At 40.2% G+C, this 21,595-nt stretch overlaps 1 protein-coding gene across 6 annotated transcripts in view; it reads left to right on the top strand.

Moving 5' to 3' along the window:
• The window catches only part of frya (furry homolog a (Drosophila)), a 190,521-nt gene that overhangs the window by 118,257 nt on the left and 50,669 nt on the right, over positions 1 to 21,595 (top strand). For all 6 annotated transcript variants that reach the window (XM_020044499.2, XM_020044498.2, XM_013133157.3 and 3 more), the window contains exons 25-35: positions 3,419 to 3,476; positions 3,667 to 3,758; positions 4,187 to 4,359; positions 5,308 to 5,468; positions 16,121 to 16,231; positions 16,700 to 16,854; positions 17,124 to 17,223; positions 17,558 to 17,729; positions 19,028 to 19,293; positions 19,837 to 19,983; positions 20,438 to 20,606. In XM_020044499.2, coding sequence (XP_019900058.2) covers positions 3,419 to 3,476; positions 3,667 to 3,758; positions 4,187 to 4,359; positions 5,308 to 5,468; positions 16,121 to 16,231; positions 16,700 to 16,854; positions 17,124 to 17,223; positions 17,558 to 17,729; positions 19,028 to 19,293; positions 19,837 to 19,983; positions 20,438 to 20,606 — 1,604 coding nt within the window. The remainder of the gene's footprint in view (positions 1 to 3,418; positions 3,477 to 3,666; positions 3,759 to 4,186; positions 4,360 to 5,307; positions 5,469 to 16,120; positions 16,232 to 16,699; positions 16,855 to 17,123; positions 17,224 to 17,557; positions 17,730 to 19,027; positions 19,294 to 19,836; positions 19,984 to 20,437; positions 20,607 to 21,595) is intronic.

Below are 21,595 nucleotides of genomic sequence, written 5' to 3'. Positions count from 1 at the left end.
TGTATGTATTAAAACGGTTCTCAATCCTAAATTCTAAAAGCAGTATGTATAAAGCAGATAATCTATACTCCGGTTTTGATTAAACTATTACTTCAATAGTAATTTGGGAATTTTAAATAAATAAATGTAGGTAATGAATGGGATTAGTCAGAACGTAGGTTACATGAAATTCTGTCCTTGAGCAAGGAATATTACCCTAAATATACACTCTAAAGGATTATTAGGAACACGTGTTCAATTTCTCAGTAATGCAATTATCTAATCAACCAATCACATGGCAGTTGCTTCAATGCATTTAGCGGTGTGGTCCTGGTCAAGACAATCTCCTGAACTCCAAACTGAATGTCAGAATGGGAAAGGTGATTTAAGCAATTTTGAGCGTGGCATGGTTGTTGGTGCCAAACGGGCCGGTCTGAGTATTTCACAATCTGCTCAGTTACTGGGATTTTCACGCACAACCATTTCTAGGGTTTACAAAGAATGTTGTGAAAAGGGAAAAACATCCAATATGCGGCAGTCCTGTGAGTGAAAATGCCTTGTTGATGTTAGAGGTCAGAGGAGAATGGGCCGACTGATTCAAGCTGATAGAAGAGCAACTTTGACTGAAATAACCACTCGTTACAACCAAGGTATGCAGCAAAGCATTTGTGAAGCCACAACACACACAACCTTGAAGCGGATGGGCTAAAACTGCAGAAGACCCCACCAGGTGCCACTCTTCTCCACTACAAATAGGAAAAAGAGTCTACAATTTGCACGAAGCTCACCAAAATTGGACAGTTGAAGACTGGAAGAATGTTGCCTGGTCTGATGATTCTCGATTTCTGTTGAGACATTCAGATGGTAGAGTCAGAATTTGGCGTGAACAGTATGAGAACATGGATCCATCATGCCTTGTTACCACTGTGCAGGCTGCTGGTGGTGGTGAAATGGTGTGGGGGATGTTTTCTTGGCACACTTTAGGCCAATTGGCCAACGGCCTACCTGAGCATTGTTTCTGACCATATCCATCCCTTTATGACCACCATGTACCCATCCTCTGATGGCTACTTCCAGCAGGATAATACACCATGTCACACAGCTCGAATCATTTCAAATTGGTTTCTTGAACATGACAATGAGTTCACTGTACTGAAATGGCCCCCACAGTCACCAGATCTCAACCCAATACAGCATCTTTGGGATGTGGTGGAACGGGAGCTTCGGGCCCTGGATGTGCATCCCACAAATCTCCATCAACTGCAAGATGCTACCCTATCAATATGGGCCAACATTTCTAAAGAATGTTTTCAGCACCTTGTTGAATCAATGCCACGTAGAATTAAGGCAGTTCTGAAGGCGAAAGGGGGTCAAACACAGTATTAGTATGGTGTTCCTAATAATCCTATAGGTGAGTGTATTATATTATATATATATATATAATATACAGTGGACATAAAAAGTCTACACGCCCCTTTTTGTGATGTAAAAGAAAGAGACAAAGATAAATCAGGTCAGAACTTTTTCCACTTTTAGTGTGACCTATAATGTGAACATTCCATTGAAAAACAAACTGAAATCTTCAAGGAGGAAAAATTGCAACTTTACAATAACCTGATTGCATAAGTGTGCACACCCTCTTATAACTTGGGATGTGGCTGTGTTCAGAATTAACCAATCACATTCAAACTCATGTTAAATAGAAGTCATTACACACCTGCCATCATTTAAATTGATTAATCACAAATAAAGTTCAGCTAGTAGAATTGTCCTGACATTTTCTTAGTTGCATCTCAGAGCAAAAGCCATGGTCCGCATTGAGCTTCCAAAGCATCAGAGGGATCTCATTGTTGAAAGATATCAGTCAGGAGAAGGGTACAAAATAATTTCCAGCATTAGATATACCATGGAACACAGTAAAGACAGTCATCATCAAGTGGAGAAAATATGGCACAACAGAGACATTACCACAAACTGGACGTCCCTCCAAAATTTATGAAAAGATGAGAAGAAAACTGGTCAGGGAGGCTTCCAAGAGGCCTACAACAACATTAATGGAACTGCAGGAATTTCTGGCAAGTACTGTCTGTTTGCTACATGTGACAACAATCTCCCGTATTCTTCATATGAATGGGGTAGGGTGCCAAGACGGAAGCCTTTTCTTACAAAGAAAAACATCCAAGCCCAGCTGAATTTTCCAAAAACAAAGTCCCCAAAAAACATGTGGGAAAATGTGGTATTGTCTGATGAAACCAAGGTTGAACTTTTTGGCTATAATTCCAAAAGGTATGTTTGGCACAAAAACAACATAGCACATCACCCAAAGATCACCATACCCACAGTGAAGCATGGTGGTGGCAGCATAATGCTTTGGGGCTGTTTTTCTTCAGCAGGAACCGGGCCTTAGTCAGGGTGGAAGGAATTATGAACAGTTCCCAATACCAGGCAATTTTGGCATAAAACCTTCAGGCGTCCGTTAGGAAACTGAAGAGGAAGTTCACCTTTCAGCAGGAAAATGACCCAAACCACATATCCAAATCCACAAAAGCATGGCTTCACCAGAAGAAAATGTACGTTTTGGAATGGCCCAGCCAGAGTCCAGACCTGAATCCAACTGAACATCTGTGGGGTGATCTGAAGAGGGCTGAGCACAGGAGATGTCCTCGCAATCTGACAGATTTGGAGCGCTTTTGCAAAGAAGAGTGGGCAAATATTGCCACGTCAAGATATGCCATGCTAATAGACTCCTACCCAAAAAGACTAAGTGCTGTAATAAAATCAAAAGGTGATTCAACAAAGTATTAATTTAAGGGTGTGCACACTTATGCAACCTGGTTATTGTGAGTTTATAATTTTTCCCCCTCAAAGATTTCAGTTTGTTTTTCAATTGAATTGTTCACGTTATAGGTCACATAAAAGGTGGAAAAAGTTCTGACATGATTTATCTTTGTCACATTCTTTTACATCACAAGAACCTAGCATTTTAACAGGGGTGTGTAGATTTTTATATCCACTGTAATATTACCCTGCCTGCTTTACATGGATGCTCCCATCACCTTTGTCAAAAACCAAGTTTGGACTTGGTGTGCAAAATTTTAAATATCTTGTATTTTGCCAAGCCATTATCCTACCATAAATGTTAAAGGATGTTTATTACATGCACACCAGGGCTTCCGCTAAGAAAACGTAATGCCGGACAATGTGACTGGCAGCATTTTATTTTCCTGGGCACTTGAGAAATGCCCTGGACACATACAACCTACAGTACTAACTAATACTTCTTTTTTCATGGAATTGTTTTCAAATGTTAGCCAAGATTTTCATACAAAAAAACTATAAAAACTATAAAAAGTAGAAAACGATATTTTGAGATGTGGATGTTTCTAGCATCCCAATGTTCATTCTATAGTTTTAACTGTGTGTGTGTGTGTGTGTTTAGGGAGCTGGTAGAAGAGCTGCATCCTTTAATGAAGGAGGCTTTGGAGAGGAGACCAGAGGTGAGCTATTGACATTCATCATCATTATAAATTACTTTGTTACCACACACACAATTTGTACTTTGCAAAACGTTTTTTAAGTTATTGAGTGTGGGTGGGGGGGTTACACGTCAAACATTAAAGGGTTCATTGAAGAAGTACTTGTCGGAAGGTTCCATCAATCTGTCTCTTATTCCTTTTTTTGTCTCAGAACAAGAAGCGTCGTGAACGGAGAGATCTACTGAGACTGCAGCTTCTGAGGATATTTGAACTACTGGCTGATTCTGGTGTCATCAGTGATAGGTTAGACTCACATTTATTAATTAACCATTTGCGAACACAAGTCGTGAGGGCAGCTGGAACTATGAAAAAGATTACCTCAGACTGGGTAAAATTGTTTTCAATTAATTATCCAACTTGGCATTCTAATTCAAAAAGCCTTGAATCATTCTAGAGCTCAGTCTTTCTGAGATGACAATCACAGACATTTGATTTTACCGGATGTTTTTTCAGTTTTCAGATTTTTTTTTAATGCACCGTGATACCTCTTTGATAAACACACTCTCTCCTCGCGCTTTCTGACATTCTTTTTGTCCTACTCATGATCACACATGGACCTGTGATATGTGGTAAAGAATGCCTCCATCCTGTCTGGGAGGTGAAAACAACTCAATTAAATGTCCTCATTCTGTCTGTCCGTCTGACCATCTGTCTCTGTCTGATGTCCACAGCACCAACGGAGCTCTGGAGCGGGACACGTTAGCCCTAGGAGCACTGTTCCTGGAGTATGTGGACCTGACGCGAATGCTACTAGAGGTGGAGAACGACAAGGACCTGGAGATCCTCAAGGACATTAGAGCTCACTTCAGTGCCATGGTGGCAAACCTCATCCACTGTGTTCCTGGTAAATAACTTTCCAGGTTGCCTATGAATCGGCATCTCATTCTATGTGTAGTGCACTATTTCCTGAACAGAGCCCTGGGGATCTCCAGTATCACTGGGTTTCAACAGAATTTGAATCTAACTTACTGGATGTCAAAGGAAATTTCCTGTTGAGGCTTATTTTCAATAGCTTATTAATGATGAAAAGAGACCTCCCTGGTGGTATAGGTCCAGTGTACACAGAAGACACTGGACATTTGTTGTTGATGTTGAATTGGCCATGTCCCAGGGAACGCCAGTGCTAAAATGTGATTTTTTTTTTGTGAAGGCAAGGGCAGATGGGGACTCATTGGCAGCCAGACTTACTGCATGAATGAGAGATGAACACGACCCTAACACAACCGTGGTCCATGACTTTGCGATAACATGCTCTCCCTCACTCTTTTGCTAAGTCTTGAGTTGTACTGGAATCATAACTGCCAACTAGCGGTTTGTAACATCTCACTGTTTTTTTAAACAAGGCATCAGTAAACATGTTGTCCCCCACTTTTACCCATAGTACTATCATAACCACTCATCTCAATCGGTTTCATGGGGGTATGTATTTAATTGTCCAGAGTTTTGCTGACCACTGGCCTACGCAGCAGCTTGGTGGGGCAAGCACATTTTCCAAGTAAAAACTTGCAGGCACGCATTTTTTATTATGTCGATGCTTGTGCTAATAAACGTCATTCTGAAAATGATGGCTCTCAACTGCTGTCCGGATCTGAACCCATGCGGCAGCTGTGTATTGCAGCTGCTTAGACCGCATTTGTACACTCACTGTTCTGGTAAGGGTGCTAACAGTATAATTACTGTACCTATTGTACAGTACTGGCCTTCTCCACCATATTTTCTTCTGCTCCCATCTCCTCCCTCCTTGAGCCTGTATCTCCTCCCCGCTTTCTCATCCATTGTCATCCTTTCCTAGTCCACCATCGACGCTTCCTGTTCCCGCAGCAGAGCCTGAGGCATCACCTCTTCATTCTGTTCAGCCAATGGGCAGGCCCTTTCAGCGTCATGTTTACGCCACTTGATCGTTACAGTGACAGGAACCACCAGATCACGAGATACCAGTACTGCGCCCTCAAGGTACATTAATCAAATATGTTATTTGTATAGCTTTTAATAAACCATTAATCTCAGTGCTTAATGGGAAAAGCCAATGTATAACACTATTTTGGGTGTTTTTCCAGTCCTACAAAGTTATGATTGATTGGAGATGTTTTTTAAATTTATCCCCAGAAAAGTTCAGCCTGTGACATCATTGGTTGATTGAGCCTGCTGTCTGATCTACAAATGAATAGTGTTATATTTTGTAGCAATTATTGTGGCCATTGTGGTTTGCCAATTGCTCAATCATGCTTGTGGCAGGTATATATGGTCTTACTTGTTAGTCTTCGGACTTGACTCAACAATGTTCCTATTGGCCACAATTTTACAGAATAGCTAGGTTGACACATATTCTCTCATTTGTAAAGACTACAGTGGGCAAAGTTGGCTAAAAAGACGTAAGGCCATAATTATTATGTGATGTCATTGTCAATGTTGCATTTGTGTGAAAAAGTAATACAGTAATAATATTTTTAGTAACTACAACTGCATAAACAAATGTGATGTTTACCTGACATCTTGATGTCAAAGATTTAGCTTTATTCGGATGTCACCTGACATTGGGTATTGGTTCAGTTGATAATCTAGACTAGACGGATTTCCATTTACATACCACATTCTACAGGGTTGGTATCAATTAGTATTTTCAAAAATCGGTGTGGCTTTTCAAAAATCTTAGTACCCAACTCAAAGCTGATTCTTTTTTGGAACCCATTTTGCATTAAAAACTGATTTTGTTTTCACTTGGTTTGTAAACATATTTCAACATTGATTCAACAACTACAACCCCGTTTTCAAAAAGGTTGAGACGCTGTGTAAAAACCAAATGCAGTGATGTGCAAATCATGTTAATTGAAAATATTTAATTGAAAATAGTTCAAAGACAACATATTAAATGTTGAAACTGGGAAATGTTATTGTTTTTGGAAAAACACATGGCCATTTTGAAATTGCCATCAACACAATAAAAAAAAATTGGGACAGAGGCATGTTTACCACTGTGTGGCATCACCTATTCTTTTTCAAAATACTCTGTAAGCAATTGTGAACTGAGGAGACCAATTGCTGTAGTATTGAAAGTGAAATGTATACCCATTCTTGCTTGATACAGTATTTCAGCTGCTCAACAGTTCGGGTCTCCTTTGTTGTATTTTTTGTTTCATAATTTTACCAAATATTCTCAGTGGGTGACAGGTCTGGACTGCAGGTAGGCCAGTTTAGCACCCGGACCCTTTTATTATGGAGTCATGCTGAGGTAATGCATGCAGAATGTGGTTTGGCATAGTCATGCTGAAATAAGCACGACCTTCCCTGAAAAATACATTGTTTGGATGGCAACATATATTGCTCCAAAACCTGTATATATTGTTCAGCATTAAGGCCTCTTCACAAATGTGTATGTCACCCATGCCATGTGCACTAATGCACCTCCATACCATCACAAATGCTGGCCTTTGAGCTGTGTGCTGATAAGAAGCCAGATGGTCCCTCCCCTCTTTAATCCGTAGGATGTGGCTTCCATGATTCCCAAAAAATATTTCAAATTTTGATTAGTCAGATCACAGGACAATTTTCTTAAATGAGCTTGGGCCCAGAGAAAGCAGCAGTTCTGATCTTGTTTATGGATGGTTTCTTCTTTGCATGGTAGAGATTTAACTTGCATTTGTGGATGCAGCAACATTACAATCTTTTGTTGCCTTTTTCTCTATTTTTTTTGTCTGTGTTCTGGCATCAAATTCAAAGTAGGCATATATTTTTCAAGAAACAATAAAATGTCTCAGTTTCAACATTTGATATGAATTATGGTATTTGTACTATTTTCTATTGAATATAGGGTTTAAATGATTAGCACATCATTGCATTCTGTTTTTATTTACATTTTAGGCAGCATCCCAACTTTTTTGGAAATGGGGTTGTACGTTTATGGTTAAGTGTAAGTCGTCAAATAATAAAATTCTCTCAGTTTAGTCTCTCCACCTCCATAATGAAATAGAGAATACGGGGCCTGGTGTAGGGTCAGGAATCTAGGTGTGGTCATAAACCATTCCTGAATCAACTCTGAATGGTGGAACCTAATATTATCCCACACAATGTCATTGAGTTCCTCAATGAGATGTACAGCCATTCTAAGACCCAAGAATGGGCTTATGTCCTACCATCCCGTCTTTGGATATCGCTGCACACATGAATGTTTCCCCCACATTGTTCTGACACAGTTGCTCATTGGACAACGATTCTGCGTTGACACTTGAGTTTTGGCCAGGTAGAAGCCTGCTTTACTTGTGGTGGTTCACAACAGGGGCAAAACCACAAACTATTTGATTTATTCCTCTGCCTTCTTCTCTATCCTGCTCCATTTTGTCATTGCCAGTGTTCACATGGTTTATATGGTTAACAGTTGCGGTTACAACTATGGAGGACAATAGTCCTTTATTTGACAGTATTGTACTGCACATACGCAATGCACTGATATTTTTTGGCTTGCACTTCTAACACCAAGATTGTGGGTTTGAATCCCACTGATGTCATATATATCTATTGCCCAAAGTGAGTAAAAAAACTATCACTCAGAAAATGATTTATATTTAAAATACATTAATGTGTGATATAAATAGCTTTTCTTTACTTTATCTTTTTAAAGGAAAAAATATACATAGTTTTTTCAGATGTTTCAATCATGGTATGCTTTATTTGACAAGAAAGTGGGTTAAGATTGAAAGTATAAATGATTTGCTGAAAGAGCAGTGTGTCACAGTCAAAACCATGCTGCAGTGGTATACAGTATTTGTACCAGAGGCATCGGATTAGATCCCTGAAACTCCCTAAACCACGACCTGTCATTTCACATACATTTTCCAGTTCACCTCCTATGAACTCCAGAACCTCCTATTCGCATAAACACCTTCCTTATGTTAAGGTTTCAAGTACATGGTTTTACTCAAAACAAAAAACACGTGCTTGGGAAATGATCCAGAAATGAAGCACTCAGTGCTAGTCGCAGCTCAGCCAGTGCTAAGTTTAAACTCTTCCTAGCAGATGCTCATTTTGACTACAGGCAAACAATGGAGTTGCTCTTTTTCTAACTTTTTCACTCAACTGGAAATATATTGATTCAAAAGCTTTTACCACATGGAAAAAAGGCAATTCATAGCTGGAATTTTTACAGAATACAGTGCAATATCATAAAAATTAGAGGTTTTGCTGACCAAGCTATGTTCTAGGCTTTTCAGTACAGTTGACTGGCTTTTTTCAGTTCCAATATCATACAAAAGACTCATGCATATCCTAGTGTACCTGTAAAAAAAGTCTACCTTTAAATAGGGAAAAACTCTAATCATTAGACATAATCACAAAATACGTCAAAGTCCAATATTGTCATCATACAGTGTCCCACCTGTTTTGCAAGAAACAAACCTTCCTACTTATGACATCACCATATCAGTTAGTTTAAAAAAATTGTTGATCATAAGGAATTAAGCTAGTGTCCAAGTGTCCTGTAGTTCTTGTCTTCAGTTTTCTGTCTTGTAAAGTTATTGCAGTCAGTGTAATGTGGACCCAGCAAATTGCCTGGTTGTCCTAACAAGTGAGTGTAGGTGTATAATGGAACAGTGAGTTTCCAACACTTCACTTAATCAAGATTAACACCACAACAGTGTCTTCCACTGTGTTGGGACCATGTGACCTTTCCAGTCAACTGGCCCGTGGTACTCTGTCCAGTAGTATGTGGAGACCTTCAGGACTCAGGTGGATTCTCCTCTCATCTCGCTGTCGATGATTCATCTAGAAATGGAGTGTGAACCCAAGTGATCTGACCCTGGCATCGTTCTGCCATGTGAGTGGTCAGGAAGATTTGGAACAGTGTGGTTGTAGAAATCCTTCTTAAAAATGTTGCTGTACAAACACAGTTGTCTGTGATGAGATGTATCATCAGAAAAGGGGTTCTGATGTCCCAATCTGTTAAACGTAGGGTTGCAAAACAACCATTAGTGTGGTTCAACAGTCCGTCAGACTTTCATCCACTGGGTATTGTTCCGTCAACTCACAACTATTACGACAATAGATCAGTCCTGAAAACGTATTCAACTCATTAGAGCGAAGCTTACACCCCATTAAGGCAAGTTTCCATAAGTCTATGTCAAATTTTCTTTTCCATCCAGAACTAGCTTGGTTGATATTTGATTCCTTTGTGCTATATTTATGACCGATAGCAACCCGCAGTGAAATAAGATTGTCAGCATGAACAAAAATGTTTTGATCTATTCTATTCAACAATTAAAATGTTAGACCTTATATCAAACAAACAATTTCCAAATAAACAAATTAAAAACAAATGCTGTGAATGGAAGCTGTGAAACATTCCACTGCTCCATTATAAATATGGAAAACTTTTTTTTATGGAAACATCTCATAACCTATAAGTACCAATTTGATTTGCTTTAAACTCTCAGTTCAGCTCTTTCTAATCATAATCAGTTATCATATAATACATCCCCCTACTTTCACTTCATTAAGTCAATGGAATGTGACACCATGAGTGAAAGCAGAACAATGACAAATACGGCTACAGGAGGCTCCATCCTGAACTAGCCATTACAGGACGGACATGAAAAATACAGAATTGGTATTAGGGATGGATCTAGAATCCATTAAATAAGGAGTTGCATAATTTATATTCATAACAAAACAAAGTGGAAATGTTAAAAACACAAACATTCACAAACATCAAAGACATCAATGTGCAACACGATCGCTTGTGTGAAGGAATTATAAACCATATAACCTATTGACAAAACAGCGCACAAATTTGACTTTACCTCAGTACCTTCCCAAAGGTCTGTGAAATTGGCTATCATGTATTTATAAACTCCTGTAGTTTCTTGGCACATGCCAGACTAAATAATCAGTTTGCCCACTAGGGGATAAGCTGCTCAACTAAATTATAGGAGAGAAAAACTCCAGCCCAAGTTCCAGTGGTTTACCTGCTAGCATTAGTATTAGCATATGTACAGTACCAACATTTTGCATTTTCACAGGCAATGGCCAAACTTCCTCGTGACAAACAATGTCTTGATTAACTTTTTACTTTTTTTCCCAACTTTGATAGATTTTTATTCCAAAGTGTAGCGGTTAGCCAAACCCTAAATCACAACTTTTATGTATATTTTGACCACATCTGTGGTTCTATTGATATTAAACTTGCTCTATCACCAATGGGGGATGAATTTAGGTCTCTACCCTCACTGCAGTTGGTTTCAAAATTATACATTTCAGCATTAAAGCTATTGAAAGGAAAATATATTTAACTTTCACTTCATGTTTGATCATCCCAAACCTGAACATGTTTCTGTTGGGGACTTACCACAGGTGAGACCAGTCTGACTCAAAGTTAACCCTTAGCAATAGGCTACACTGATTCCACTATGTACAAGGAGAGAGAAAAACACAACATTTTAACATTTTGTAAGAAAACCACAAGACTATTTTATCAGATTAGAAATGATTGTACAAATTTCAGATTTTTCAGTAACAGCTCCACACGTGGCAGCAAATTACCATGCGGTGGGCCTGGTAAACGCCTAACCACATTGTGGTTACCCCCTTAGTGGAGGCCTCATGGAAATAAAACATTATCAATGCAGTAAATGCGTTTGACTCTTAATGACATGACAAAGCACAAAAAAACTGACTATTTCTTGAATACCTATTAAAACATGTTCAAGCATGACAGAACAAAACAGGCTCACCTGAATGCCTATTAAAACATTATATTTACCAAAGTGCTTTTCAAACTACATGTAATATTCAATTAAATAGACCAGGAATTAACAAGGAACGTGATCAGGTTTCCTTGATAAGTTCCAGCTTCACTTAATGTTTAGGTACGATACATTTTTAGAACTTTAAGAACTCTTAATCAAAGATTATAAAAGCTCAGGTCAGTTCCTTGTATCATCCATGATTCCAGAGTCCCATGACAAAGATTCCATCTTGTGACTGGTGTCGTTCGGCCAGATGGATAAACAAAATGCATCCCCGTCCATTTTGATTGTTTCTTTTGTCTCCTTTTCCCACCTTTCAACTGTTATCCTCTCGGCCATCTTAACTTTCCTTTGTCGTTTCGATTAATATGGACCACACTCTCCATCTGTCTATATACAACTTCTTCTGAATCCATCTTGCTTGGATGGAAAACTTTTCCTTTCTGACGATTTTGATTCCAGGCATTGATTTCGATTCTAGTCATCCTTTTCATTTCTTGATGGTATCCTACTGGCACCATGATATTTAAACATGTGCGCATGCGTGTCAGAGGCTGCAGTCCTCCTGTCGTATTTGTACCACTGGACAGCATTATATTTTACTTGTACAAATCACTTTATTATCGTCTAAAACAGTTGGCTTTGTCAATGAAATACAGTTTAGCTCTTCTCTCAAACCTATCCACCCTTAGAGAGTTTCACGATATTAATCGTGGCCTAGTCAGGGACTTACTAAGACTCCGTGGACTACCAAAGCTATAGCATTAATTTATTTGGTTGTTAAATGGTGTAGGTTTTCGACTACCCAACTGGTCGGCTGTTCACTGGAACCAAGAACAGAAAATCCAACGTTCTTGCGGGTGCGCGCAGTCAGCTTCATAGTCTCAGGACTTTTAGCAAAAACTGTAGATTTTCGATTGAATCGAAAGTCCAAACATACGGCTCACAGCACCAACCGTTAGAATTTAGCGGTTACCTATAGTGGTTAAATAATAGAGATCCCGCACAAATCAAGGGAGAAAAAACATTGTGTTTTTTGGAATAATGCAGCAGAGTTACTGAGTTGCTGCATTATTAATGTTCCAGAATGTTCCCACTGTAATGCTGGTTACAGGCTGATATATAAATTGAAGGGTGTGTCTACCTGGCAAAGATCATGTTTCCAAGACGATAACCCCCATGCCAGAGGGTCTATGTAAACATTCCTGTGGTTACCAGAGCACAGCCTACTGAAAGAGAGAATCTTAACACAGATGTTCCTATTGCTCTCTTACCTAGGCACATATAACTTCCAATGAAACATACATACCTTCATAATCTATTAAAATACTACATTATTAATTAAATTCCACAAATGTTACATGCACATGTCTACCTTGGGAACCTCATTGCTGCTATCCCTGCATTTCAGTTGCCCATGCCATCTTGCACCTTCAATTTGCCTGCACTGCACATATAGAATTGCCATTGTACTTGCTTTTCCTTTTTTCAGATGTAACATGCACATGTCTACCTCGGGAACATCATTGCTGCTATCCCTGCATTTCAGTTGCACAGACTACCTTACACCTCCAACTTGCTCCATTGCACAGTTACCATTTGTACTTGCATTTGTCTCATCGCACAACTATTCATCCCACTTGCACCTACATATACTTAATACTTGTACATTTGTAAATTTTCTGCCCTCCCTATTTCCCTTCATTGCTAATTTAGAATTGCATTTTGCACTGTATTTGCCTTCATTGCACATCTACACTGATCAGCCATAACATTATGACCACCTGCTTAATTTTGTGTAGGTCCCCCTTTTGCTGCCAAAACAGCCCCGACCCCTCGAGGCCCGGACTCCACCAGACCTCTGAAGGTGTGCTGTGGTATCTGGCACCAAGACATTAACAGCAGATCCTTTAAGTCCTGTATGTTGCAAGGTGGGGCCTCCATGGATCGGACTTGTTTGTCCAGCACATCCCACAAATAATCGATTGGATTTTGATCTGGGGAATTTGGAGGCCAAGTCCACAACTTGAACTCATTTTTGTGTTCCTCAAACCATTTCTGAACCATTTTTGCTTGTGGCAGGGCACATTATCTTGCTGAAAGAAGCCAATGCTATCAGGGAATACCATTGCCTTCTTCTATTGCTCCGTGGTCTAGTTCTGATGCTCACGTGCCTATTGTAGGCGCTTTTGGCAATGGACAGGGGTAAGCATGGTCACCATGACTGGTCTGTGACTACGCAGCCCCATACGGAACAAACGGCAATGCACTGTGTGGTCTGACCTTTCTATCAGTACCAGCATTACATTTCAGTAATTTGAGCTGCAGTAGTTCGTCTGTTGGATCGGAACACACGGGCCAGCTTTCGCTCCCCAGCTGCATCAGTGAGCCTTGACCACCCATGACCCTGTCACCGCTTTTCCTTTCCTTGGACCACAAGGGCTGCAGTTTTGGAGATGCTCTGAACCAGTCGTCTAGCCATCACAATTTGGCCCTTGTCAAAGTTGCTCAGATCCTTACGCTTGCCCATTTCTTCTGCTTCTGTCACATCAACTTTGAGGACAGAATGTTTACTTGCCTAATATATCCCATCCACTGACAGGTGCCATGATAATGAGATTATCCGTGTTATTCACTTCACCTGTCAGTGGTCTTAATGGCATAATGGCTGATCGGTGTATAAATTCTAGTTGTTACATACACTTTACTTAACACTTTTCCTGACCTCTTCTATTTTTACTTCTGGTTAGATGCTAAATGCATTTCGTTGTACTGCATTCATACTGTTAGATGACAAAGTTTAATCTAATCTAATATCAATTATTTTTGCCTCTTTGAAGCTGTAGCTGAACAGCTAGCTACTATAATTTCCCATTCAGCCTAAATAACGGGCTGTGCATATAATCAGCGATGACCGTCTTGTACCTACCCTTTCCATTTTGACTTAATGTTGTTTTGTATACAATAATAATTATACAATAATAATAACAATAGGGGAAATCCTATTGGTATTATTATTAGGGGTTCTCCAGTAGGAGAAACCCTATTGTAATCATTATTATTATTATTATTTTGGCCTATACTGCTTAATAACATAAAAAGTCCTTGGTAACTTTTTCTTAACTTTGCCAACTTAAGCTATAGCCCCAGAGTAACTACCTCAACCACATCCGCCCTGATTCATCCACCAGGATTCAAATAGCAAAAACAATACAGGATTCCAATTGCAGATTTCAAAATGATGGCATTTCCACCCCGTTTTACCTGATTCATTGTGTTGCATGCCTAATTTGTCATGATGAAGAAAAAAGCCTCAAGAAACCATGTAGTCCGCCATCTTGGATTTTTCTATACAGTGGAAATTTGGGCAAAACCTATAAAAAATTATACTATTGAACACAGCCCATGTGTGATTGTGTTTCAATATTATGTTATCTTTCTGGATCCTAGTGGCCAAATGGTGTAAGTTTTTGTATTTGTTTGAAACAGGTGTTTGAAGGCTATATAATTGCTTGTTTCAACTGTGGTATTGACACCCTGATGAAGGCATAAGATGAAACAGGTTGTGTTTTTGTATGAACATTTTGCTAGTACATTAAAGGCTTTTTAACTTTAAATCCACATGAGTGCCTTGAATCGCATTTTTCATGCTATCCAGTCAATTATTTTTCATTTTTTGTCCATCATCTCCACTCCAAGTGCATCTGTGGTTATTTATTATTTAAGAATACCTGACGTGCTCCTGCTACACATTCGTCCCCTATAAACATTCACTTCTACTCAACAATAATTCCAATTCACCTGTCCAGTGGCATACATGTGTGTTATACATGTCTCCCTATTGGGTGTAAAAAGCTTTGAGATGAAATACAAGTTGACGGACAAATTAGCTGACCATTGTAAAAATTCTGGATACATACATTTAATTTGTGAATACAATATTGGTGCACTGAAAATATTGACCATGTTTATCTACCACATAGGCACCTGCCCCGATTCCTCCACAGGGGGTGCCACTGACAATACCTTCATGCATTTCTTCCACACTGATGACATTTCCACCCCAATTGACCTAGAATGCTGATTCTTTGTGGACATGCCTCATTCCCCATGAGGTACAAAATTGCATCAAGGACCTATCATGTCCGCCATCTTGGATTTCTTGTAGTGTTAAAATGTCATGAAACCTATAAAACTTTTCTTAAAAAAACAATAACTCTGTTTGACGTAGCCAGCAGCATACATGTGTCTTACAGATGTTACCTTATAGGGTGTTAAAAACTAAGAGAAATAATACAAAATGGGTGGACAACATGGCTGACCAGTGAAAAAATAATGTTAAAGTTCTTACAATGGGTTTATTTCTGATTCCATATGATTACACTGTTGTTATGGCTGCAACCCCATGCTAGCCATGTCACAGGAGAACCATCCCATGGTTGCTTGCAACTTTATTTTTAATTGTTGTTATGTTTTGTACTATTGGGGTTGAGTATTTTTACTGGGGTTGTGTAATTGTACTAGTAGTTGTGTTTTGCCTTATTGAGGAGTGTATTTTTGTTGGGGGTGTGTTATACCGTTTGGCACTTCTGGGCCACCGTACAAAGCAGTCCTTTTTAGGAACTTTCATGGTTAGTGCTAGTTCCGACATGGTGATGGAATGAAAGCTATATACATCAATCTTTTGAAGTGTCGGATATCATTCTGGGTTTGACTAGTGTCCTACTACATGTGATCAGTGCCATGTCCTGCATTCTTTCAAGAAAAGGTCCCAAAAACAGTCCAGGTCAAACCAAAAGAAAGGTTATTAAATGGGTTCTTCTACTAAAAGGGTTCTTATACTTGTTTTAAAGTGTTTGTATGTTCCTCCAGGCCATGTCTGCGGTGCTATGCTGTGGACCTGTGTTTGACAACGTTGGACTATCCCCAGACGGATACCTCTATAAGTGGCTGGATAACATACTAGCCTGCCAGGACCTACGAGTATGTGATATTTCAAAGCCTGGTTTTACATTTTTGTGCTCTCTTGCCAACTGTTAAAGCTCTTGTCAGCATTACTGTAGAAACAGAGTTGGGACCAGATTAGTGTTCTTTAGCTTTGGAATCAACAGTAATATCCGGACAGGTAGACCAGACCAATTAATTCATCCTCCTATGAGAGATTAGATCTATACAATGCTTTCAGACTAATCTTGTTTAATTTAATGCTTTCAAAAAAGGTAGACACATTTTAAATCTTAGTTGTTAATCTTCTTAAACGGATGTACTTAGTATGGAATAATTTGTGTGTGCTTGCACTTCTTTATTGGTTATTGCACAGCAACATTGTAAGCTAGTGATTTTGGCAATTCAAAGTAGTTGGTGGTGAACACAAACAAGGACATCATACAGGAATACATGCCCTGATTGTAGATATACTATCCTGTCTGACCACCTGTCATTGACCACAAGGTGCACCAGCTAGGTTGTGAGGTAGTGATTCTGCTGCTGGAGTTGAATGCTGACCAGGTCAACTTGTTTAACTGGGCTGTCGACCGCTGCTTCACTGGCTCCTACCAGCTGGCCTCTGGCTGCTTCAAGGCCATCGCCACTGTTTGTGGAAGCAGGTAGGCACCAAAGACAACATCAGTTGGAACTTCTATGACAGCAACTATAAAGTTAATAAACATTTTACCTTCTTATTGTTTTATACATTTTATGCATGTAATATGTTATTTCAACTTACTCAATTATTATTTTTTCAGTTATCTGAGAGGATTTATAAACATTAAGGCATACTGTACCTGCCCATGACAAGTCATATAATGCATTATAATTTAATGATCAAACTGTGAAGTGTTACCAAATATTATTCTTGATCAACCTTCACTTCCAGAAACTACCCATGTGACATTGTGACTTTGTTGAACTTGGTGCTTTTCAAGGCATCAGATACCAGCAGGGAAATCTATGAAATCTCAATGCAGCTAATGCAGGTGAGGACCAAAACCACTGGGTAATACTTCATTAGATAGTCTTATAATGTATTTTACTGCATTTGTAAAAAGCATTTTATGAAAAAAAGTAAAAAAATACACACAAAAAAAATTAACACATGAATAGCAGTACTATATTGGATTTTACTATATTGTGATTAAAGCTTAGGAGAAAAGCTAGACCAACTACATTATTTTTATAAGGCCTGCTTTGAAGGGCACAACAGTTTGAAGTTTGTATTGATTTAATTAAAATGGACTGAACCATAACTTGTCCCCAACCAATTGATAATGTCTTGCACTAACAATATGAATAATCTTGCTTGATAATCAGATTCTGGAGGTGAAGCTGTTTGTGTATTCCAAGAAGATAGCAGACCAGAAGTCCACTAATATCTTGTATGGGACCCATGGACCTCTGCCCCCCCTTTACAGTGTCTCTCTGTCCCTGCTCTCACAGCAATTAGCTAGAATGTACCCAGAGCTCACGCTGCCTCTTTTCTCAGGTAAGCTTTTCTCTGGCAAGCATATTTTGTTTTCTAACCCATAAGGACCCTAGGGCTTGTATGTATCAAGTTTTCCAGAGTAGTGCTGATCTACAAGCAGGTCCTCCCTGTCCATAATAAGGCCAAAGCAATGTACACTCACCTAAAGGATTATTAGGAACACCTGTTCAATTTCTCATTAATACAATTATCTAATCAACCAATCACATGGCAGTTGCTTCAATGCATTTAGGGGTGTGGTCCTGGTCAAGACAATTCCCTGAACTCCAAACTGAATGTCAGAATGGGAAAGAAAGGTGATTTAAGCAATTTTGAGCGTGGCATAGTTGTTGGTGCCAGACGGGCCGGTCTGAGTATTTCACAATCTGCTCAGTTACTGGGATTTTCACACACAACCATTTCTAGGGTTTACAAAGAATGGTGTGAAAAGGGAAAAACATCCAGAATTGCGGCAGTCCTGTGGGTGAAAATGCCTTGTTGATGCTAGAGGTCAGAGGAGAATGGGCCGACTGATTCAAGCTGATAGAAGAGCAACTTTGACTGAAATAACCACTCGTTACAACCGAGGTATGGACAAAATTGGACAGTTGAAGACTGGAAGAATGTTGCCTGGTCTGATGAGTCTCGATTTCTGTTGAGACATTCAGATGGTAGAGTCAGAATTTGGTATAAACATTGAGAACATGGATCCATCATGCCTTGTTACCACTGTGCAGGCTGGTGGTGGTGTAATGGTGTGGGGGATGTTTTCTTGGCACACTTTAGGCCCCTTAGTGCCAATTGGGCATCGTTTAAATGCCACGGCCTACCTGAGCATTGTTTCTGACCATGTCCATCCCTTAATGACCACCATGTACCCATCCTCTGATGGGTACTTCCAGCAGGATAATGCACCATGTCACAAAGCTCGAATAATTTCAAATTGGTTTCTTGAACATGACAATGAGTTCACTGTACTGAAATGGCCCCCACAGTCACCAGATCTCAACCCAATAGAGCATCTTTGGGATGTGGTGGAACAGGAGCTTCGTGCCCTGGATGTGCATCCCACATATCTCCATCAACTGCAAGATGCTATCCTATCAATATGGGCCAACATTTCTAAAGAATGCTTTCAGCACCTTGTTGAATCAAAGCCACGTAGAATTAAGGCAGTTCTGAAGGAGAAAGGGGGTCAAACACAGTATTAGTATGGTGTTCCTAATAATCCTTTAGGTGAGTGTATATATACTTTGTATTAATTAATTTACAGTTTCTGTGCTGCTCTGTTACCATTATACTGCTGTCTCCTTTAACAGAGGTGAGTCAGCGTTTCCCAACGACCCACCCCAATGGTCGTCAGATCATGCTGACCTACCTTCTGCCTTGGCTCTCCAACATTGAGCTGATGGACAGCAGTCTGCTGCCCCCCGTCTCCGGCCCCTGCAGCCCTGAGGAAGAGACCCCAGGCCGGACTGGCAGCACCCCAAGACAGGTCTCCCACCAAACCTTGAGGGGAACGGGCTGGGGTTCGCTGCAGGCCACTTTGTTAGTCCTCAACAACCTCATGTTCATGACAGCCAAGGTGAGATCTGTGTGTTTTGTGTGTGTGTGTGTGTGGGCTTCTTTCGTAAGTGGGCTGAAAGTGGAAATGATAAATGATGCAGACCTTAGCTGACAAGGTTCTGAAAAAACAGCTTCCTTCGTCAGGCCTTCCTGCATCACGGGCTGGCTTATGGTGCAATATTGGGAGCCTAGGCCACATACATAGGCTGGCTCTGGGTGGCCTTCAGATTGCGGGTATACATAAGACTAGCAGGGTTATGCTCAGTGTCACCATGCTGTGTGGTCAAGGTGCTATTTGTTTCATTGAGTGTCAGTGCATGTATTGTATTGTTTGGATTCTAAGTTAATATACATTTTATGTGGATTCAAATAAAGCATTTAAAATCTGTGTGTGTTTGCGCGCATTGAAAAGCAGATGACATACTTCAATCATGGGAGTAATAACACTTAGCACAATAGCAATCATATAACATATGACTGCATACACTGTATGTTTTGCGCAGTTGAAGTTCATTCTGTTATTAATGTTACAAATTGCTGAAACCCTGCACTGTCCTGTCAGTACGGAGATGAAATCCCTGGACCAGAGATGGAGAACGCCTGGAATGCTCTGGTAAATAATGACAGGTGGAGCAACAACCTAAGGACTACCCTACAGTTCCTCATCAGCCTGTGTGGCGTGAGCAGTGACACTACCCTCCTGCCTTATGTAAGTTGGCTGCCGTTCGACTGCAATATAGATTTACAGTACTTTTCAATACTTTAGGACATGCACCTATCCAGAGAGATTTAGGCAGTACACACGGCAGCCCGATTCTGATCTTTTTATCAATATGTTATTTTAAAATTAAGTCAGCTTGGAAATGTTATTAGCAAAAGATCAATAAATATGTAAAATACTAGCATTGGTCAGCATAGTCTGGGTTTGGGTTGTAAGTCATTAGAAATGGTGGCCTTGCTTAATTCCGCTGCTACTATTCCAGCACACACTTTCTGTAGACTGAACTTCAATCCCAATACCATAGAAGCATGCAGACAACTAAATTTAGCCCCAAAGCCTTAGAACAATTCAATGAACTAAACCTAAATACAATACCAGAGAACTAACCCTGTCTCTCTACTGTCTGCGTGTATTTGTTTGTTTATGTATGTGGATGATTTAGATCAAGAAGGTAGTGATCTACCTGTGTCGGAACAACACCATTCAGACCATGGAGGAGCTGCTGTTTGAGCTGCAGCAGACAGATCCAGTCAACCCTGTAGTGCAGCACTGTGACAACCCACCTTTCTACTGCTTCACTGCTACCAACAAGACCTCCACCGCCGCCTCAGGTAAACGCACAGATACTATGCACCAACACAAGCGATAACAAAGACTCTGAAATAAACGCATGCCTCTACAAGAACAATTACAGTCAGGATGGACATGCCAGCAAATTGTTTTACATTTGAGTCAGTTGACAGACACATCAACTAGCATCCATGTACAGGACAGGACAGCTCAGTTCAGGCTGCATGCAACATGAACACACATGCAGCGATCAGCATTAACATTATGACCACTGACATGTGAAGTGAATAACACTGATAATCTCGTTATCATGGTACCTGACAGTGGGATATATTAGGCAGCAAGTGAACATTCTGTCCTCAAAGTTGATGTGTTAGAAGCAGGAAAAATGGGCAAGCGTAAGGATCTGAGCTACTTCAACCAGGGCCAAGTTGTGATAACTAGATGACTGGGTCAGAGCATCTCCAAAACTGCAGCCCTTGTGGGGTGTTCCCGGTCAGTGTGCAGAGGTCAGTACCTATCAAAAGTTGTCCAAGGAAGGAAAAGTTGAACCAGCGACAGGGTCATGGGTAGCCAAGGCCCCTTGATGCATGTGGGGAGCGATGGCTGGCCTGTGTGGTCCAATCCATCAGACGAGCTACTGTAGCTCAGATTGCTGAAAAAGTTAATGCTGGTACTTATTGAAAGGTCAGTTTGATGCGTATGGGGCTGCGTAGCTGCAGACCAGTCAGGGTGCCCATGCTGACCTGTCCACTGCCGAAAGCACCTACAGTGGGCATGTGAGAATCAGAACTGGACCACGGAGCAATGGAAGAAGGTTTCCTGGTTTGATGAATCATGTTTCCTTTTACATCACATGGATGGCTGGGTGCGTGTGCGTCGCTTACCAGAAGAACACATGGCACCAGGATGTACTATGGGAAGGAGGCAAGTCAGCCAAGGAATTGTGATGCTTGGGGCAATGTTCTGCTGGGAAACCCTGGGTCCTGCCATTCATGTGGATGTTACTTTGACACATACCACGTACCTG

The sequence above is a fragment of the Esox lucius genome, chromosome 1, assembly GCF_011004845.1.
Source record: "Esox lucius isolate fEsoLuc1 chromosome 1, fEsoLuc1.pri, whole genome shotgun sequence".
In the NCBI taxonomy this organism is placed as follows: domain Eukaryota; kingdom Metazoa; phylum Chordata; class Actinopteri; order Esociformes; family Esocidae; genus Esox; species Esox lucius.
Note: the sequence above shows the minus strand (reverse complement) of the source record. Positions and strands in the feature narration are given on the sequence as shown.